This window comes from Patiria miniata, unplaced genomic scaffold, assembly GCF_015706575.1.
Source record: "Patiria miniata isolate m_02_andy unplaced genomic scaffold, ASM1570657v1 HiC_scaffold_5, whole genome shotgun sequence".
NCBI lineage: Eukaryota > Metazoa > Echinodermata > Asteroidea > Valvatida > Asterinidae > Patiria > Patiria miniata.
In genome coordinates, this window is record NW_024037072.1 from 40,779,138 (window position 1) to 40,802,070 (window position 22,933).

Genomic DNA, 22,933 nt, shown 5'->3' on the forward strand with positions numbered 1-22,933 from the left:
CCTGTAGGTCACTGGTTCAGAACAAGGTCTCAACCCTAACCCTCCTCAAACCTCCAAAATCAACCAGACGGTTTTAGAGGATTTTGGTGGATTGAGGCTGATAATAATAATGGCAGATAGTGTCGGTTGATTTTGGAGGACACATTGCATCACACGCATACTGGAATTTGTATCCTTGTGGAGACATTCCTTTGTTCTTGTGTACTAAAGTTTTCAAGTTTGAAAGTGTAGTTTAAAAATGCTCTTATTTTAACCAGAATTAATTTCCTTGGCTGAAATTTGGACTTCATATCTCTTTTCTAAAACGTCGAGTTTATACCTCTCGTTCTTTTCAAAACCATTCTCTTAGTTGAGAAATTATTCGCACGTGGTGTTTCCGCAAACCTTTCATTATTTAGTATCTCAACCATGCAAAGCCTCAAATCTTACTTAAAACTCTTCCATTTGCAACAGATCAACATAGTTTGGAAATTCCTAGTATATGAGTAAAATCCATTTATCTATTTCATGAAAACCTTGTGGAGACATATTCATCTATAGAAATTGCCCTGTGGAGATGTATACAATCTTTTGTTCCCTATTGTACACACGTCTCCAGAGGGCACGGTGTATTAGATCAGTCGTACCGGTAGGCTGTGCCCTGCATGTTCAGCCATGCATAATGTGAGGCCAACATTTCTAGTGGATACCATCCACAGTGATTGTTGGAGGATTGTGAAGGGTTGAGGCAGTGGTCACCCCTCCACTGAACATATCCAAGAAATGAATAACAGACTATGATTTTGGAGGATGGAGGATGGTTCCTACATGTAGTTTTAAGCTAAAAAAAAGGGCCTAGGAGGTTAGAGTTCAAGTCCATTTCTGCTTTCAACCTAGTGTTGTTTTGAATTGGTCATTCACATACATCTATCATTATACCTTTGCTGTTTATCATGTTTATTAGATGGTATACATTGTATGCATCTTGAAAACAAAATTGTCAAAAATGTTTGATTGAAATTCCCGTATGCAGTGTTCTTAAAAGTTACTCTCCAAAGTAAGAGCATTAAAAGTCCCTTTGGAATTGCTCTTAGTGAAAATAGGCAGTTTTCCCAGCATGCATTTCAAGACTGTCAATATGGAGGCAAGTGGCAATTTTTGTCAATCCTGACAAGATCCTTAGTTGTTCATCTTCAAGAAAGTGCTTGCAAAATTTGCGCACGATACACATGGCTGGAATGTGCAATGGACATATGTACACACATGTTTACATACATGGACATGTACATCACTGTGTAGTGTTTGGGAGACACAAATATTATTGCCAACGGACAAAGTGGACAGAACTTACATATGGGAAAATCGATATACAGGTAGTCCACTGCGCGCACTCCCACAAAAGTACAATGTAACAATAATTGCATTTTGATTACTAAAATACAAGCATGCACAAATTACAAACCCTACATGTGCATGCTTGAAAATTGATCCCTACAAATCTCTTGAAATGTCATGCATTCCTAAACTACAACTACGGTACATACTATCCGTACATGTGTTCACCTCAGGCATGCTACAAATTGGTTAGGGGGGAAATGTTCGAAATCCCCCATGTGCAAAAATTGATACAACGCTGATTGAGCAAACGGAGGCTGGGTGTCTGAGCCTCATATTAAGTGCGGTGTAATGTAATATTCTACCTCTTATGGCTCTTGTCTGTCACAGGATGATATGATCTTGCTAAGGCACAGCGCTGCCGTGAAATATAAGCCTATCGCTGTAGTGTCTTTTTGATAATAATGTAAGGGCATGTTGACCTGGGTACGGATGATTTTCCACAAGACGACAATGTGATGACTGCTTGTACATGTACATTTTGTATTTGTACATATGCATTGCATGTATAAATACATGCTTGCACAGCACGTCGACCTGCAATTTTTTTTGCGAGGCTCTAGTGTCGGCGTGGAAACGAAGCATACATTTGTACAAAAACACAAAAAAGAAATAAATGAATTCGAATATTGCATCCCATACAGGTTCATGTCTTAGCTTTTCAAATAATTGTATCCCTAAAAAGTAATGATAATGTACGTCAGCATTCTTATTTTACCTGATGCATGTACTGTACGCATATTCCAGTTTTCTCCAAAATGAGATGAATGCAGTTACCTGAATTTATGCTTGACTGTTTCGGTGCATAAACATGATCTAACCCATGCAGTTTTGCCCCCGCTGGAAAGTTCAACAAGCCATTAAATTGATCCCCGTGCGGGTCATTGTGCACTTTCTCCCACCGTTCCTCCACGGATTCCTCAGCCGCGGAGGCAGTTGGAGCTCTTATTGTGGGGAATTTTCTTTAAGGGAAAAAGGTCGCTGGGGAGAGAGAAGCTAACTGATCAGAGTTGGCCAATTTTCCCCCGTTACTCCAGACCTGCAACCGCGCAAAGTCCGTTGGGCTAATTCACTAGATTCGATTGCGAGTCCCGACAACAACAGATGAGTCTCTCGCCCCGTACCTTGTTCGCTCTTTCTTTCTGTCCCATCCCCCATCCCTCCGTTCCTCTCCCCTCTGGGGATCAGGACAGGAAAGCCGGAATTGATGGTTACTTTTGTTGATCAATGCTGTGTTGCCCACAGGACTGTCACAATGTTGGCTTAGAGATGTTTGTTTTGTACTGGGCAAGCAAATTTTGAAAATGTTATGCAGATAGAGGTACCGGTAGCTGTAGATGTACATGTATGAAGTGTTGCCTACGAATGTGCCTTCATGTATCTTCCTGTAATGTTTTTAGTTTTTAGTTTTGGGGCAGAGTATTACTCATAAGCTGAACAGATGGAAGCATGAATGAAATAATAGGGGCCTATTACCGGTTCTTTATCCTAGGAGCGCGAGTGGAAGACGGAATACATGAATTCCGTGTCACAAAAGCGCGAGTTGGATAACAAATTTATCTTAATACTACATTTTTATACGTGTACCTGACACGCAGCAATGATGGAATGAGCATGGCATACACAAACTTTTCAATGGTAATCCCGTTATTCGTGCTTGCAGCACGAGTCGCGCGCATCTTAGAATAGCGCGATACGAAGAGTGCATGTTGGTCTGTGGTTTTAGGTACATTGTATAATATCACACTGCTGTTGCCATGGATCAACCAAATACAAACAATTGTCAGGCATGCAACTTTTTCACGGATCTGCTGATTTCCTCATTTTTTTTTTAACTTGTCATGAATGCCATTACACATTGAAAAACACTTTACAATGTCTTGTGTATTTTAACCCTAACCGCCCTGAATCCTCCAAAATCCTTTTTGCAAATTGGAGGAATTTGCAGGATTGAGGTTACATGGCAAAAGTGCGTTGCTGATTTCGGAGTACGCACTGTGTCAAGGTCTTGGGCCGGACCTTGTGTTGTTTATGCTCAGCCGTGCATAAATTTAGTCCTTGATTATACTTGACATCCTCCGCACTGCTCCAGGATGTCACTGACTCTGCCTCAGCCTATTGACAGACATAGCCGGAGGATTTTGCAGGATTCAGGCAGTGGTCACCCCTCCATGGACCATATTCAAGAAATAACGGAGGAATTTGCAGGATTGAGGCTATAAGCTATTTTTCCATGAGGCCAATTGGAGGATTTTGCAGGATTGAGGCTACATTTTAGCAAAAAGGCCTAGGGAGTTAGGGTTAAAAATTTCCTTGTTTTTCCCCCTTAATTCCCAGTTGCATGCCTGCATATTCATACAAATGTTATTTCATAATGTCATTTTGAGCCATTAGACACGAAAGGCAAACCTCATAATGAATGTTTTGCAGTGCAATTGCACCGCTGCACATTAACTATATTTAATTTAGCGACCATCAGAGGACTCGGTGTGCTAATCATGAGACCTCCATGCAATTGATGTCAAACCATTATGGTTAATGTCGCCATGGCAACATAATACACCAGCATAGCAAGGATCTCTCTCGCTCGCTCTCTCTGGTGAGCTGTTTGTCCGCTCATGGGCTGGGCTCTATTGGATTGGTTGAGTCACGCCAAGCCGTCTGATTTCCGCTGAATGGCTCGCCGTGTAATGAAGGGCGTACCGTACCGGTACATGTATTCATGGTATTAGCAATCAAGTGGCTTTAATAATACAATGGTACTGAAAACAGATGCCACGTCATACGCGCAATTACATGTGGTTTTGAAAAGCCTGTCATCTACATACAATGTCTGCATACATTTGTGTATAAAGAAGGTAAAGGCGCGGTCATTTTAGCTTTGTAATGGCTTTTTTACGTGCTTCACTATACATGTAAATAAGAAATTGAGTATTAAAGGGGTCCGTAATACATTATGTAATTGTTTTAATACAATCCTGTGTCCCATTTTACCTTCAGATTTTCTATTTTTGTTTTGCCATTTTGAAGGGCATCTTGGTGCCTTTTTTTTTGTTTTTATGCAAGTGCAAAGTTCCATATTCATGAGCAAAACTGTGATGTCATTCTGGGCAGAAACCTCAATGTTACAGCTATTTCAGCACAAAAAGTTGCTAGAATTTTGGATATTTTACAGTCGTAAATGTTCTTTTCTTTGGTGATTCGTTGTTGTGTCAGTTCATGGCAGTAAGCCAATGAGCAAACCTTTCTCACAAATGTTTTCATTGGACAAATTTTGGGTTCACAGTTTGAACCAAAGACCCCTAAACTGTACAGTGTCTTCCTGAAATGACATCACAGTAACAGCGCCCTCATTTGTCCGGAAAAGCATGGACAATTTTAAATGTTGTAAGAAGTGCACTTTTCAATAAAATTAACCAACAAGGGATGTCAAATAGTTTTTATCAATTTAAGAGGAGTAGAAAGTTGCACAAAATGTGTTCCTAAGAAAAAAATCATCGCATGGCCCTTTAAACCTTACCCCACCTCAAAACAATTGGCTTAGAATTATGCAGAATGTTCTCATGCATCATTTACAATGTACTAAAATTACACAAAACTACATGTATACTTTAGGAGAAATTAACTCAATGTGAATTTCATTTTTGGTTAAATCTCCCTCTTAATGTGCACATAATTCATGAAATGCAAATTTTGTCAATTTACAGTATTAGTATTTCTCCATCGGTCAATTTGGACTTGAGCTACTGTTTTGATAATGTAAAATTCCATTTCCATGATAAGCCGTTGGCTCACTTAAATTCCACAGCAATGAGCAATTACCGGTTACCAATTTCCATTTTAATTGCTTTAACAGAAGGTCCATCATTTAAGTTGCTGGTACATTGTAAATGTACATGTACATTTACCGGTATTGCATCTTCCAACCAAACTAGTAAACCCGCAAACTGGGTCCAACTCATGTGTGCCCATTGTTAAATTCCAACCGAAGTCCGTCATTCAAGTGTTGAGATCATCACACATACATTGTACACGATACATACGTGTAACTGTGTCCAAGTCAAAGCCATGAATTTTAATTTTTTTTTTAGGGTAGATACAAAAAATCTTTGTTTTTTTACATAATGAGGTCCCTGCTGGAAATTTAAATTTTCTTTGAAATCAGCATTTGGGATTTAAAGAGAATGATGTCATGGGACTTTTTAAGAGAAATTCAAATGCATAACATTTTTGCAAATTTTCAACTTGAATACTTGCCATGACGTCATAATTTCAAGTTCGTGTTAGAGCGGAGTCTGAACCAGCTTTCATTGTCTAATTTTGAGACATGTACCATACGTACGTGTACGTAAACATGTTCATGTGCATAAGTACATGTACATGCTCAGCAGTATTGAATGGATGCACAGTGGATCCAGTCTACACACATGTTCTTATGCAGCTTATAAGATTTCACCTGTACCCCTTTTTTATGGCACAAGTACGGTCTTTTTTTTGTCTACATGTGAAAACGCACACACGTCTTGTTCATTTGCCCAATTCTGACAAGGCTGCATCTTCAGCATTTATTGCAGGCTACTTAGTCCATTGCAATGCCTTTGAGGAAAACAGCACAACCTGAAAAGCAAAGGATAACACTGATGAAGAAAAGAGGCAAATGAAGCGTAGAGACGTTCTTGCGAGCAGACAGTTTGCGGTCGCAGAAGCCTGCGCTGTTCTAGCGGATTTGTTTTATCAGGGGAATTGGGTCAGAAGAAGTGGCTTAGTAAAATTAAGCAGTCCTACGGAATTGCTGGCTGATGGAGAACATATTGCGCAGTAGAGTGTGTCTCCATGGTGTCTCGCAGTGTTCATCAATGGATGGTTTCAGGGTGGCTGTGCGTAAGGGTTCACTTGGAGCCATATTTTTAGCGCATAGCCTCACAGACTGATTTGATTAAAAGCTAAGCATATTTTATGTAATGTACAAAATATGTATCTTTCAGTTTGGTACCGGCACCCATACATGTATGCATACATAATGTAAAGCATTAGGATCTTGTTAAAAGCGAGCTACCGGTATATAAGTACCCGTATTATTATTATTACATGTACATGTATACGTGATGACACAGCCAAGCGCCCTGAAAATTTGACAGTGCGCACTGAAAAGTGCAAGACGAACCTGAAGATTGATAGAGGTGATCGATGGGAACAGATGAGTTTTATGTAACAGGCAACATTGGCAACCCTAAGGGCATGGATGAGTTAAAGTTGGCACGCATGTACATACATAAAAAACAGTGGCGTACATGTACTTGTGCACTTGTGCAGTGCCTTGGATGTGTTCTGTTCATCTGCTATGTCATGATCGTGATCTACATTTGTAAAATATGAACAATGTTGCTGGTGGTTACATATTCATGTACATCTGTACTTTGCATTATATGTGCTGTCATACAGTGATGCATACATTTATTAGTACATATTTTGTACATGTACAGACATGGCTGCCTGTACAAGTACAAGTTCCTTTCAGTTTCAAGGGAATTCCTGAACCAGGAATTAAGGAATTTCGAGCCTTAATTTCCACTTCGAGCCGGAAATATTTTTGCCAAAAACATTTAGATTTTTGCAAAGGGCAATTTTTTTCAGCCAACTTCTGATATCTAGCCAAACGCCACAAATACTGATTCGCAGTCATTTCAACAGTATTTGTAAGATATTTCTTGTCGAAACCTCATTATGTTTGAATACTCTGGGGTGTGCACCGGAGCGTAAATTGTAGAACAGTAGGCCGTGCACGGCCAATTCCCCCTCCACAGACTTCACAGACTTTGTGTGTGTGTGTACAAAAGACACCAGGGATTAGCGCGATTATGCGAACTGGTTAAGAGATATTATTAATGCGGTCTACATAGTACGGTATGTAAGTAGTCAAATAATTCCAAGGAATGATTTATGTTCAGCAGGAAGTTCTTGTTCCAGAGGACCCAAGGAATGCTGTAATTTGTGACAGACTTTCACAAAATTAAAGACATTATGTATCATTTACTATCTCCTTTGTCAAAATTGCCTTAACCCTAACCACCCATTCTCCATCAAAATCCATCCCCCCATTTTGGTGGATTTTGGGGGAGTTGGTCAAGAAGGCCTGGCATGACTAAATATTGATGGAGTATGATGGACTTGGGCCTAATGGCCTGAAGCAGTGCTAGGGGTATCTGATGGATTTTGCCTAGCTTCCTGCACTGCTATTGTGATAAAAGCCATGTGTGTAGCAAGTCCATGAATGTCAACCAGTGCGTCAGTGGTGGATTCCATTATGTCATGTACAGTTTTGTACTGGAAGCACAGTGATTGATGGATTTTAATGGAATTGGTCAAGTTCCAAGTAAAAGACGCTAGGAAGTTACCGGTAGGGTTACCCTGTGTCCATTATGCACCCACAGTTGACCCACCCATGAGATTGCAGTCCTCTCATGGCTGTGTGCATCATGCGTGTGCACATGAATGGATTGATGTTGGTCGCGTGTACTGTGAGCCATTTGTTGTGCAGCTCTTGACGTGACTTCCTGCAAAGCCGTTCATGCATGCAATTTACCCTCTAATAGGCACTCACGAGTGGCCTGTGAAGTGTGTTTGTTTTTAATTCCTACATGTCGATGTATGATTCACATACCAGTAGAAAGCACTGTTTTCCTGCCCTTTTCACTATCCTGTGATATTGAAAATTTGAACTTGATCCAAACTGCTTTCAAGCAAAATTCTTTTGATGAGAATCTGAAACCTCGCTATAATTAGGACATGAAGCATTTTGCCTCATGAAAACAAAAAGAACGTTTCAGATTAACATCCACTTTTCTTATTTTTCTTTCTCTCTCTCTCTGTCTTTTTGCGTTCATTTCTAATCCAGGGGTTGATCGTTGACCAAACTATTGAGAAGGTCTCCTTCTGTGCTCCAGATAGACACAACGATAAAGGCTTCTCCTATATATGCAGGGATGGAACTACTAGAAGATGGCTCTGTCATTGTTTCCATTCGCTTAGGGAACCGGTAAGAGAATATTGCATTCTCCCCCCCCCCCCCCCCCCCCCGGCCCCTTTCTGTCATTTTAGGCACTCACTATATAAAGTTTAGGTATTGGTCCTACCAGTTGAACGTTATAATATGTACTCATAAATGTACTCAAGCAACAAACAAAAATATGAAACTCGCGTTTGACCACAAACAATTCCTGGTAACATTTTCTGCTCAAGCAGGTGTAAAACTGAAGTTTTGATATCACTGTTTTATTCAGAATAACTCTGTTAGAACTATTGATGAGTGAAATTGAAGGCAATGGGAGGGACAGAAAATTGCTTTTCAGGCATTCAGTGTCATTTTAAAATATATGTTATTGCATTGACCTTGGCTTTGTGGTTTCAAGAGTTCACAGCTCATGCTTGTCTTGGTAAATTTGCAGATTGTGCATTCCAGTCCAGCCTGCAGTGTTAAAAGTGTTTGTGTCCTTCAAAAAGGCAAGACATTTTGTCCCAAGTTGACTTGCTCTACTGAGGAGTACATGATTATCTGTAGATGCAAAAATGTGAATCCATCCTAAAATTAGTACTAAAATAGCAAAGGCTGAAAAATAAGTTAAGGATCCAAGTGAAAAAAAAAACATTGCCTAGACCTCAGCTGCCAGAAAGCAGAGATGGTCTTTGAAACGATTATTGAGATTATTATTATACATTTTTTCTTCTTCAACTTGTAGGGAGAGCGGCTGAGTCATGCTGTAGGGTGCGCCTTCGCAGCCTGCCTGGAGCGCAAGCAGCAGCGGGACAAACTCTGCGGCGTCAAAGTGGAGTTTGACGTCAACAAGACCAGCTTCACGCGGCAGGGTTCCTTCCGACAGGCCACCATGACGGAGCAGATGGAGGAAGCCGCAGCCAGGGAGGATGAGAAAGAGAACCAGGAACAAGGTAGGAGGATAGGGAGCAAGCAACGCCCATCCACCCCCCCCCCTACCCCCCTCCCCCTTGGGGTGTGGTATATAGGGCTGTGTTTTTAATTTAGTATTTGATTATTCTAACTTGGACTTGATTGAATATTCAACTATTCAAATGAAGTTGAATCGAATATTCAACTATTTAAATGAAGTTGTACATGTGCCAGTGTAAACTGGTTGCTGATGCGATCGGAAATTGCATTCGTCTGCACTTTTTGAAAATTGACAAATGGCTTATTACATTTAAAAATAATATATTGAAATCAATTATGTATCAAGATGTTTTTCGAGGTACATTAGTGGAATGGCTGATATTTGACCGATTTTTAGAGAAGAAATTTGAGCTAATAGTCCTCATGGAATCTCTCAAATCATGCGTGGCTTATGACAAAAGTGTGGATTTTGACAAACAATAAAACCACGCGACTTGCATGTATACGATTAAAATAACATCAGGCAAGTTTTTCATCGTCTTCATGAGAGATGAAGACGGTTTGAAATATTAGAAGATTTGCGTGGTGAAGATAGTAAATAAAATTAAATTTCCGGTTGCACCATGTGACAAACCTCTTTTGTGTGTTTCTGAGGTTCTGAAAAGAACGGAGGGAAACTCAACGTCGAAAGTATGCTCCGCCTGTCGTCAGTCTCCTGACTATGTTTTTTAAACAAGTTTTCCCTGTCGTCAGGAGACTAACAACGGGCAGAGCATACTGTCTGAAATTTTGTGTTTCACCGGTTCTTGTCAGAACCTCACAAACTCATAAAAACAAGATTGTTACTTGATGTCCCTTTTTGTTTTTTCTTTTTATCCCAGATCTGGCCGGTCCAGCACCCAACATGCCCTTTGCCAGGCCCCGCCAGCACGCCTCTGAGGCCATGCTGATGCGCCAGGGATCCTTCCGCGGCTTCCCGAACCTGAACATCCAGTCGCCGTTCAAGCGCCAGCTATCCCTGCGGCTCAACGAGCTGCCCTCGACCTTGCAGCGACAGCAGAACGTGCTGCACACGCACCCTGAAAGTGAGTAATGAGTTTCGTCCTTTACGAGGGTGCCCTTGCCGTATTTTAATCAAACCACTATGAGATTACTCTCAGAATTCTTGTTTCAAGTAAAGTAGCATTCTTGCGCTCTTAAAAAAAATTCTATTTATAAATTTACCATAACTGAACGTGGACCGATTTTTTTTGGTCGGTGTCTCAATCAATAGTGAACAACCTTTGTATTACTAGAAAAATAGCAATTGAGAAAAAGAATCTATTTTTCTGGAAGAAACTCGAAAATAGCATGGGGAACGCAACTCTGAAGATGTTTTACTCTTTAAATTGTTAAATGAATAAATGTACAAAAATGGCTGCACACTACATGTACATGTGTATACATGTACATGTATATGGGGTAATTTAGAGAAATTCTAGCCAGGATTTTAGAAGAGGCTGTTTCATAATATTTTTTTTTTTTTAAAATTGGATCAATCCATATTAGTCACGGATAGAACTTTCGCATGTACAGTGTACATGTAAGGAGAAATAATTGTGTTATATTCAAAAGACACAGACATTCCTGAGACTAAAACCACCTGTCTCACCATGAATGTTCCAGCAGTATAAAAAATTCTTGTTTTTTGCCGTTTAAATCACTATACTCATCATGTGGTTGTTGCAGCCAAATTCACTGGCTACAAACTAGCGGCCCTTGAACAAAGACATTGACAAAACTGGGGAACGGCCAACATAGGGCTTGCTAGCTCAGTTGGTAGAGCACTGGAACGACAATCCGGAGGTTGCAGGTTCAAACCCTACTCCAGTCAATATCTTAGTTCAACTTAACAGTTATTATTATTTCATGCACCTAGTCAGGATACCCTTTGTGGTTTATGTTTCGATTTGAAGAGATAAAATCTTTCTTGACTATTCAGCTTTTTTTCTTCTTTTTTTTTGTAGGTTTTTTTTTGGGGGGGGGGGGCTCTTTTGTTAAATACTTTTTTGAGAGGCAGGGGTTTTTAACTGTAACTTATGCATTAGTTGGTCCCTGATTTGGGCTATAAATTTCATCTGTTACATTTGTGTAAGAATGTAAAATATGTTAGTGTATGTCTTCTCTTGCCAAAGTGCCTTCAGAAGAAGAGACAATTGAACAACAAAGTGAAGGTGTGTATACATTTGACAATGCAAAACCATCTGTTTGTTTAAAGCTGCTTGTTCATAAACATGTTCTCGGTCTATTTTAGTTTCATTATAATAATGTGTATTTATAAAGTGCAGGTATACACCAGTGTTGGTGCTCAAGGCGCTACATCATTATTACCCTGCTCATTGGGCTAATGAAGCATTCCAAAGACAATCTCGGCTCCGTGGGGAGTATACAGCATGATGCTGCCATTTCGGCACAGCGCAGCTAAAATCAACCACAGTCAACATCTGTGCCCTCACAGGTACCCATTTACTCCTGGGTGGAGAGAAGCAATGAGTGACAAAGTGCCTTGCCCAAGGGCACATGCACCATAACCCCAGGCTGGACTCGAACCCACAACCTGCAGAATTATCTGCAGACCACGAATTCAATGCTGCAGACCACGAGGCCACAGCACTCCACACATGACCTAGTCAGGCCCATAGTTAATAAAAGATACACATTGTGGTAATACATGATGGAAACTAGACAGACTGAATACATAAACCGAAAAGCAGCTTTCAATAAAAGATTTTATTTATGTTGCTATGCCTTGTAGACACTTTTGTGTTGGGCTCAGCTCTGTCGTTTTGTATGAAATTGTCTTGTATATATTACCAAAAAGGTTTCAGTTTTGGGAATGGCTGCTATATGTTCATGTGTTATGTGTTTATGAGCTCTCTGTGAGTGCACTAACTTGGATTGGAAATGAGCTTTAGTTTTAGTTGGAATGGGTTATGATTGTATCATCAGCTGTTTTAAGGCATGTGGAATGGCATTACTAGCCCCCCCCCCCCAAACTAGCTCTGAATGTGCACAAATTATATATATAAAGGCTGAGACTTCATTGTTTTGGCGCAAATTTTTCACGTTGAGAGACAATTTTACTTGAAACTGTAGTTTGGCCATGCTTGTGTACGTGTAACGTGTGTACGTGAATATTACTGGCTTCGTACCATATGGAATGAATTTCACCCCAAGTCATGAAAATAATAATAAAAAGGGTATTTTTAGAAAGCTTTTAACAAGATCAATAATATTGATTGGATATGCTCAAAGGGTCATTCGACATTCGTACCTTACATTTTAGTACAAAACGATTCCTTACAGTTATGGTAACGTTACAATGGAACTACTTTTGCTGGAAAAAAAAAACCAAAAAAATTAATAAAAAATAAAATTTGGCTTTTACTTTCGCCTCCACTAACAGATGAGTTTTACCACATTTTTTGAGAAACTGAATTGACAACTAGTTTTGTTTTTGCAGGATATGAATATATTCCTTCTTTGCTTTCTGGAAAATATTTCTCTCAGAAATATCCATGCATCTCCCATCCATAAAAGATGAAACGTCCATAAATCATTCAAGGCCGTTCTAAATGTATATATTCAAGTTATTAGACCTTGTAAATGTTTTTTGCCCAGACTATAAAATCCCGGGACTATAAAATCCCGGGATTTTAAGGTTATTACATACGGCAAAGGTGGGAGGGACAATATTGCTGTACAGTAGAGCTGTGCATGTTCATTGTGTTGGGTTTTTTTGTTTTTATTCCCGCGCATCAATTGAATATTTATAGAGTAAGCTTAAGCACAAACTGTGGTTAACCTAAGTTTTGAATATTTTTCACTAGGACAAAAAAAACCCTTGGAAATATCTTTTTGCAAAATGCGACAACTGGAAAGTAGCCCCCCAAAATTTGCAAATGTTAATGATAATATGGAATTTGACAAGTGACTAGAGTAATTTGAGCAAACTGTTTTAGACTTCACGCGTGGCGTCCATCTTAGAGGGCATCTTTTGTTCTTTTAATTCAGTAACAATGAATGCACCAAAAAGCTTCACACGTGTGTTATCCCAGCACAACAAAGGCATTGCCCTCCAAGATGGCAGCTACGCATAAGGTCTATTGCACATGCTCTCTGCAAGGAGAGATCAACTACTTACAGTGAAATCTCGATAAGTCAAACTCGGATAACTTAAAACAACTGTTAAGTCAAACAAAGAATCCATTCCCTTCAGTAGCAAAACAGTGATACACTACCCTGCTTAAAGGGAATATACATCATTTGCTTTTGCTGTAATTTTCAGAAATGGATGGAATTGGGGGGTTGGAAATATATAGCAAATATAGTTACACTGACTTTTTTGAGGTTTTGGGTTCGAAAATGCTATAAAAACCAAGAAAAATAATCGTTTTCCTGTAGTCTGGTTCCTTGACTCCATATACGAAGAAACAGAGCAGTTAACATACATTGGGGAATTGTAAGGTCAGGGAACCAGTCTAGCTGGCTTGTACCCGTTCTAAGGTGTGTAATCGATTGCAAACAAGTGCGATGGTCAATTTGGGCCAGTATTTAAAAATCAAACCCAGTTTTTTCCAACGCTGGTCGGCCGACCAGCGTTGGAAATTGATACAAAAATACCACTTTTCTTGAAAATGACAGTATACCAGGTGCCATGATTTTACATGATGCTTTACACTGTCATTCACTAACAGTCCAGCAAGGTATTTCAAAATGATTTGGTAGTTTTATTTTTTGATGTTTGCAAATGTTGTATTTTCCCTTTAACTCAAAACTCTGCTTAAGTCAACTTTTGAACCTGTTCCCTTGCGTCGAGATTTCACTCTAGTTGAACCACAGTTGTGCTTTAACTTGCGCATGGTCGTGGGCGAGAAAATAGTGGGGTAGCATGTTGCCCTTCATCCTTCACTTGTTACTACCTGTATATACTCCATTCTCTCTAGTGCACTGGACTCAAACCGGTGGCAGTAATTGCTGCTTGGCTTCCGGCATTTGCACCTGTTGTAGCATGTGCTTTAGTTAGAAGGATTAAACTCTTGCATGGCTTGAGAGTAAGGCCATGTCCGAATTGGGCCATGTCTGAATTACTTGGCTGTGGCTTGAAATTACACACGAGTCAATGGGAAGTGGCTACAGCCACTTGCCATAAACTTGTGTGTAATTTGAAGCCGTAGCCAAGTGCTTCAGACATGACCTTACTTGGCTACGGCTAGAAATTACACATGTGCCTATGAAAGTGGCTACAGCCACTTCCCATAGACCTGCGTGTTATTTCCAGCCGTAGCTAAGTAATTGGGACGCAGCCTCACAACAGGATTTGTGTGTGTAACCGGGACCCAATCTCATAGAGCTGCTTGGCAGAAAATATTGCTTAATATTTTTTTACGCTACACACGTGATTCAGCTGGGAACCCAAGTCTGGCTTATAAAAGCAGGTTACCAGCCAAAACTCCATGTGATGTATATTGCGTGTGATTAGTATTCAGCTGTTGTTTGCTTAGCATGAAAATCACATGGAGTTTTGGCTGGTAACCTGCTTTTATAAGCCGGTCTTTTTATGTGCTAAGCAAATATTTGTGCTTAGCAGTGCCGTGACATTGGCCACTGGTACGAGCAGTTTGGCTGAATGAGAGCAAGACGGGACGCGTCCAGCCTCGCTCTCATAGGAAAGCCCACATGTAAACAAAGCGTGATGTCATTTTGTTTAAGGTCCATTACAATGCTGAATCCTCCAATTTCAATATTTGATTTTTCATACAGCCTTTGAAGTTAGGGTTAATGCCATGTCAGTAATATAAGAATTTTCTTTTTTTAATCCGCAGCCTCCCCGCTTGGGACTCCAACCAGTCCAACTGCCTCAACGTCATTCCCGCAACAACAGCAACAGCAACAGCAGCGACCAGTACCTCAGCAGCAGCAACAGTCATTCCTCAAACAGCAGCAGCAACAGCCTTCCCAGGTCGTGAGTATCTCGGCCGCGTGCCAGGAGCTTTCGGACGGCCTGTTTGAGTTGTCCAGTAAGGAGGGCTACCCAGCACAGCCTGCCCAACTGCAGCAGCAGCAGCCGCAGGTCAGGAACGTCATGCCACCAGCTGCAGGTGCCATCCCGGCCCAGCCAACCACCGCCTTGCAGCAGCATCCTGTGCCTCAGCAACCCATGGTGACCACACGGCACCCCATGGCAACACAACAAGGTAGGTTGATGCTGTTAAAGGTAGAATACATCATTTGTCATTTGTGCCTTTTTTTTTTCGTTAGAAGCAACCAAAGTACTCAAAATCTATAGACGGGTGCTTAACAACTAACCTGATGAAATTTTAGCTCTGTGAATGCTGAATATTCCGATGAAAGCAATATTCAAGGATCGCGTTTTCAATTCAACAATTGCGATTTGGCTTTCTTTCATTGTTTTCTTCAAAATGACAGCAAGCCAGAAAGAATTATTTCACAGGGAGTTTAGTGCCATTATTATCTTTATTAAAACCAAAGCTTTTCAACACTAATTTCGTCAGTTACTTTTTGGATAGCTGCAAATGATAACCTCTACCTATAAATAGAATCTAAACAATGACCTTGTATGAAATTTTTTCTTTGCAAATGTGGACAAAAATTCATTAAAGTCTTTGATTGCAGGATAAACTGCTAAACTGCAGTTTTTAAACAAAAGCTTCACAATACATGTACTACTGCCAATAAATTTCCTCAGGAATTAAGGAATAATAGCAATTATTCAAAGCATGTTGAACATAGTATCCTGTGCAGAACTACGTGTACATTGTCACTACTTCTGAAGAAATTATGCAGTTATACCCTATCATTTGAGCACAACTGCCTGAAATGCAAATAAGCCCAGATTTAAGACGTGTCAGATGACATCCATGTAGTTTGTCCATCAACCTCTTTTCATTCTGTCGTTTACAATTAAGGTCGTGTGTTTAGCCCCACTATCACCATTCAACATTCCCCCTCCACCCTCCAATTTCCTGCACTTAACCCTTCTTAAAAGCAAGACCCTCAACCTCCCCACTCTCTCCAGACCCTCCAATCAATACTTTCTCCCCCTATAAACCAGACTCTTAAACATCATAGGGAATACAGCCATTTCAAGGTGTCTGCCATGCCCGCAGACATTCAGCGACCGACTGTCACCAAGAGCAGCTGGATCTAATTTAATGTCATCTCTATTACATTCATCCCTGATTGATTCTGGGAACTCCATTCCCCCCTCCCTCCCCCCACACAACCTTCTCAAAATTGAAAGCAAAGCTTCCTCGTTACGTGTATGGCATGTTATTCTGAGACAGATTGGTGAAATTCCTCCTGCACATGTGTAAAGAGCTACAACATGGAATTAGGCTAATGTTGAGACATCTTCAATAACCGGGTTTCAGTTTACACGTTTATCAAATTGGGTCTATGGACTCAGTGCACAAGTACCTCGTCAACCGTTTACACAGGGAGAGTCGGGGGATACCACTGGGAGGGACATTCGAATGCATTGCTGACGACACCCTGACTCTCAGGCAAAGACGCTATGTCTTTATGCACAGTCGGAGTAAAAATTATTTTGTACCTTACACGTTTGAACCAGTACGTGCATTTGGTGTGTACATCCATTGGGCTCTCCAAAGTGGTTAAAAGCGCTCTCTAATGTTCGTGTAAGAAGTCCATCTAGATACAATACAGGACACAAACTTTTTTTGTACATTCTATGTTCAATATTTGTGATGCAATCAAGCTAAATGAGTTGTTTGTCGGAAAATTTTATTTGGAGATACAGGCCAAAATACGGCCACTTCATCACATCACTTCATCACATCTCTAGGTGTTCCCACTTCCATATTTTTTTAACTAAAGATGGTAGCGGCATAGGGTTTTCACAGCAGTAATGCTGAGATTATGGTCTTTTCAAATCTGTAATAAAAAATGTTTTGACCAGGGTTGACAAACGACTCATGTACATGATGTAGCTTGATCGCATCACATTTGGTAATACTTTTTGTGTACACATCATGTAATAATTTCAGTAAGTTTTAGTTCATGCAATTTTAAAAATGGGTTTAAAATGTCCGTTTGTGTTTTTTGTTATCGGAACTGGTTTTTGCTAAAACTTTGAAATTTTGAATACAAAGGCTTACTCACACATATGTGCCTCCAGAGTGTAAGACATGTAAGATGCCTTTCAAGTCCGTGTTTTTCCCTAAGGCAAGTCACTCACAAGTCATTACTTCTGTCAAGTCATATTACAGGTTATATTGTTGTTCTCCAATTGTAGAGAGGTTCAAGTTTCTTTTTATCGATTGAATAAGTATGAATATACGTGCACGGATTTATTGGCAAAGGAAATGAATAGAGCCTCGAGTCAAGTCATGTATGAAATTTCTTGTGTGTCAAATACTATTGATGCAATAGGTTCAACACAGTCAAGGTTTTCATGAACCTCAGCTGAATACATCCAACTTGTAATTTTACTGAAATGACAACAAGTATTGTCTTACCTCTTTAAAAAAAATTATAATAAAAAAAGAATCATGAATGCAGAAACTGTAATATGTTCATGTGCATCTAACATATATTTAAAGTGAAGATAAAACATTTGCAAACATCAAAAAACAAAATGATCAAATTATCACAAAATACCTTACTGGATTGCTAGGGAATGACAGTCCAAAGCATCCTGTAAAATCGTGGCTCCTGGTGTGCTGACATTGACCAGCATTGGAGAAAACTGACTTTTTTCAAAAAGTGCTCCTAAATTTTCATACTTAGTTATTCCGCATTTTCTTTGCAATTGATCACACACCTGTGAAGGGGTACAAGCCTTCTAGACTGATTCTCTGACCTTACAATGCCCCAAAGTCTATAAATTGCTCCGTGTCATCTTACGTGGGGTCAGGTTCATCTTATGTGGGGTCAGGGAACCAGACTACAAAAACATGCTTGGTTTTCTTGGATTTTCCAGCATCTCCGAACCAAAAACGTGAAGCAACTCAGTTTAACAATATTTGCTATAACAAACTAATCCTCCAAATCCATATTTCTGAAAATTGCAGCAAAAGCAAATGCTGTACATTGTATGTTCCCTTTAAGTTTTGCAGAGAAATAAAAAAAAGAATTCACTGAGCCAACTGCTAAAAGAGTAATCCATTAAAAAAGAATGGTTGGCTCTCCAATATGCAAGCCAATAAATTATCCACGGCCTCACCGACTGTTCACATGCTCAGGTCCAGACAGCCAGTGCCGTAAATTATTAAACAGGGTGTGTAAACCGTTTGCTCACTCAGACATGAAAACATGGTGGCTTGAAGACAATATCGTTCTCAGCATGGTCATAAATTTGTCCAATGCAGTTAATAAGTGAAGGCATAAGCTTGCCATTTCTATCAACGGGGATGGGTCTCTCTTTGTCAAGTATACAACCTGGTGACAGTCCTTAAAAAAAATTTAAAAAAATTTGCAAATGTTCCCTTTAACCCTAACCCCCTAGGCCCTCTTGCTAGGATGCAATCTCAATCCTGCCAAATCCTCCAATTGCCACCAAGAAACAATTGTATTCAGCCTCAATCCTCCAAAATCATCCATTATTTTCTTGAATTTAGTCTGTGGAGGGTGACCACTGCCTCAATCCTCCAAAATCCTCTGCCAATTACTGCTATGATTTGAGGCAGTGCAATTTGGCATTTAGAAGCAGTGTGGATGAAATACGAGAAAAACACAGGGCTGATTTATGCATGGCTGAACATAACCAATGCAGGATATGGCCTACTGGCTTGACGTAACGCATCCTCCACAAAAAAGCTATACATCTCTGCCATTCATCCTCATCCTCTAAAATCGTCCAAAACTGGCAGGAGGATTTTTAGAGGATTGAGGAGGGTTAGGGTTAAAGGCATATAGGATCATGTGCTTTTCATGGATTTTGTTTGCTTCCAAAAATATCACCACTCAAAATCCAACACAGACTGCTCAAAACCTAACCTGTTGAAGTTTCAGCTCAGTGGGTATTACACTTTTCGAGAAAACCGTATCAAAATCATGCACCACCTCTCGCTCACGAAACACGATTTCGTCTACTCAGTAGCACTCCTTATTCCATAAAATCAGTCAATTGACTGATCGTTGGAAATCACCTACATTTGTGGATTTCTTCTTCATGAAAATGACACCTGCAGGCCAGACGGAGCGATTTCACGGGCTGTTAAGTACCAGTGCAATCTTTAATTTAAATAATTTTGAAAATGATTTGGTACATGCAATTGATCCTACATGTATACGCCTTTAACTTGAATGACTTGAGCGTTCTTCTTCCATTACCTGACCGATAAGGTCCATTTACCACAGGCCTAATGGTGACAAGCAGAGATGCTTCATTCTAAATATGATACCATCAATCTTGGCCCTGCAAGGATGTATGACATTATGTGTCCTCTGTTTTATTACATACATGTACATGTACATGTATGTGTGACTGTCGCTGGTTTGTCGGATTGTATGTTGATGTAAGAATTTGCAGTTTCATTAGGCCAAAAACAAAAGTCTCCGGTTTCTGGTATGGAGCTTGCCCAAAAAGTGGTGCGGCGACGCGGCTTTTTTTTTTTTTTTTAACCTGATTTTTTTGCTTCAAATGTTGGCTGATGACTGCAAATGGTGCCCGACTAAACTTAGTGCAAATATATGGGAGTCCAGAGAGGCCACATAAAGCTTATTCTCGACCATAACCCAATCTAAAAACACGTTAAAATTATGCAGCAGCAGGATTCCAGTCAAACCAGTGAGTTTGGCGGTTTTCATCTTTCATTGAAAAAAAAAACTTTTTCATTTTGCCGACGCGCATGGCTACGGCGACGCGCGCGCATACCAAAAACCGGAGACTTTTTTTGGGGGGCCTTACTAGGAGTAATAAGACACAAACATATTGACAGTGCAGAAAAAATACTTCCATATTAGTGTTGTTTATCTCCGACTTTTACTGAGGAAAATGTGAGGCATTTTGGCAAAATGAGACGGAACTGGGCATAGGCCATAGTGGAGCAAAATGAAGAAAAAGGGAATGGGGTGATTTTTTTTGATTTTCAGATTTATTTTTTTTAAATTTTTTCCCCCAATTTTTAGATTGATTGATTTATAACCTTTGATATGTCTACCACACATCTTTTACAGAAATAGTATACAAATCGTGGAATATACCGTAATTGTTGTTAAGGAAAACCAATTGGCATTGCAGGACTACACAACTCCAATCTTTAAAAAGGCCACTTTCTCAGTATTTTGACGTTTTGACATGTCGATAAGTGCAAACTTTAAACAGCCATAACTTGTCAACTGAATTTCCGACTGGAGTGCAACAAACAGTATTGTAAGGAGAATTTTATTCTCCCTCCTAAATACATGTACCTGCAAACCCTCATTTCAACCTCTGCCCAGTTGTGTCTCATTTTTGCCAGAAAACGTCACAAATAAGGTTGACATATTTCACACATTCAATCATATGACAGCTTGCACATTGCTCGTAATTCTGGATTTTTTTTTCACTTCAAGATATTTCTTGAACGGACTTGCAGACACAAATTATGAAGTTACCTCATCATAGAAAATATTCATTAGGTTCTGTTCTTGATCACCTAACTTAAGAAGAAAAAAAAACTGAACAAATTAAGCGCACGCATTCATATTACAGGAAGGCCAAAGTAATCAACTTATACAGTCGGAGTTGAACACTGAGCTAGAAGGCAATAACAAGTGATTAATGGCCCTCTTTGCATTACCAACTCAGTCAATAAACAAGGTTCAATTTCTACGCAGAATCTCAATTTATAAAAACCTGCTGACCAGAGAGCTCATCATTTCTAATGGAAAAAGCAGTGACGTTCTTAAATATATGACTCGCCTTGTCAGTAAATCGAAGAAACATATTAGATTTAAAGGGAATACATGTATACAACATTTGCAAACATCAAAAAATAAAACTACCACGTTTTTGCGAAATACCTTACTAGGATGTTGGTAAGTGACAGTCTAAAGCATCCTGTAAAATTATGGCACCTGGTGTGAAGTCATTTTCAAGAAAATGGTATTTTTGTATACATTTCAAACTATTTTTCAACTACTGCTCCAAATTTACCATTTTTTTTTTCAGTCCCAATTTTGTTTGCTATTGGTTACATTTTCATGAACGGGTGCAGGCCAGCTAGACTGGTGCCCTTACCTTACAATTTTCCGTCATCTATAAATTGATCCATTTTATCTTTAGTGGAGTCAGGGAACCAGACTACTTGAACGCTTTTGTTTTTTTTTGGTTTTTCCATCATTTTTGAACATAAAACTTCAAACATGTCGGTGTAACAATATTTGATCTATTATGCTAAGGCCAACAAAAAAAACATAGTTGGTCTCTGGTCAGACCGAAGTTCCGGAATTGATGCGCCATGTTTTTTTGGGGGAGGGGTTTGGTGGCTTTTTTTTTTTTTCAAGCTTGTATTGTACAGACAAGGTGGGTACTATTTTGCTTTTTTGTGTCCTCATTATACATTGGTGTCCTCCATAATTTGTCTTGGTGCCCTTTATCATTTGCCTTGGTGCAATTTACCCCTTCCTTGGTGCTCCTTGGTACAAAAATTTGAGGAGGCGCAGCAATAGAGGGCGCTGTTGTAGCTTCCGTGTTAATTTGAGGAAAAAAAAGGTTGACGCGCATGATTAAAATCGACGGGCGCGCTGACCAGAGACCGAGTATTTGTTTTTTTGGCCTAACCCCTCAAATAGTTCATTTCTGAAAATTACAGCAAAAGCCAATGATGTACATTCCCTTTAAGTCCCCAATGGAGCTGACTCTGCATTGTGTGGGGATTAGATTTGTCAAGATTTTTTTCTGATGTCAAGAATTTTTTTTGGTCAGAGTTTTTCCTGATTTGCAGATATTTGACGAATCCTTTTGAAATCGGGAATGCCTTAAGGTTTGACCGTTTAAGTGGTTTTTTTTCCTATGAAATTTTATATAGGACTAAAGAAACAGGTATTGTAAGTGGTACTTATACCTTTAGGCAAATATAAACTTGTACCACACATGTAGACCCTACGTCGCTCTGGGGCTCTTGGCAACCCTCAAATCCTCTGCTGATTATTTCGGGTTTTTTTTTTCATTTCCCCCCAAGCTCACCCCTGATTGTACACAAAAATAGTTTTTCAGAAACAATCACAATTGCCGTTGCTGACATGAAAATCAGTTAAAATTTATCAGTTTGGTTTCACTAGAAGAGAATTATACATACATGTACATGTATGTACAATGTAGGCATGCATCTTTTCCTCGTATCTGCTGATTTCCTCGTTTTTAACTTGTCGTGAATGCCATTACAAATTGAAAAAATACTGTACAAAGTCTTGTGTGGTTTGGAGTTTCCTCGTTTTTTCTCAATTCCCAATTGCATGCCTGTGTATGTACACTGGAATCTTAACTACCCATGCATTTTCAGTTGAGGTTTTATGCGGGGAGATCTTCTTACAGATAACAAGCTGCTAATAGACATCGGGACACACAAATATGCACTCAGAAAATTAAAGATTACATCAATGTTCCCAAGGAACGCGTTATCCCATATCACAACATGAAGATGGATG

The 22,933-nt window shown here is 39.7% G+C and overlaps 1 protein-coding gene across 3 annotated transcripts in view; it reads left to right on the forward strand.

The window, feature by feature from the left end:
• LOC119740227 (protein numb-like) overlaps positions 1 to 22,933 on the forward strand; it is a 58,844-nt gene that overhangs the window by 30,696 nt on the left and 5,215 nt on the right. For 2 of the 3 annotated variants that reach the window (XM_038215458.1, XM_038215460.1), the window contains 5 exons: positions 8,270 to 8,410; positions 9,111 to 9,318; positions 10,159 to 10,362; positions 11,452 to 11,490; positions 15,142 to 15,513. In XM_038215458.1, coding sequence (XP_038071386.1) covers positions 8,270 to 8,410; positions 9,111 to 9,318; positions 10,159 to 10,362; positions 11,452 to 11,490; positions 15,142 to 15,513 — 964 coding nt within the window. The remainder of the gene's footprint in view (positions 1 to 8,269; positions 8,411 to 9,110; positions 9,319 to 10,158; positions 10,363 to 11,451; positions 11,491 to 15,141; positions 15,514 to 22,933) is intronic. The other variant, XM_038215459.1, reaches the window with a different exon arrangement.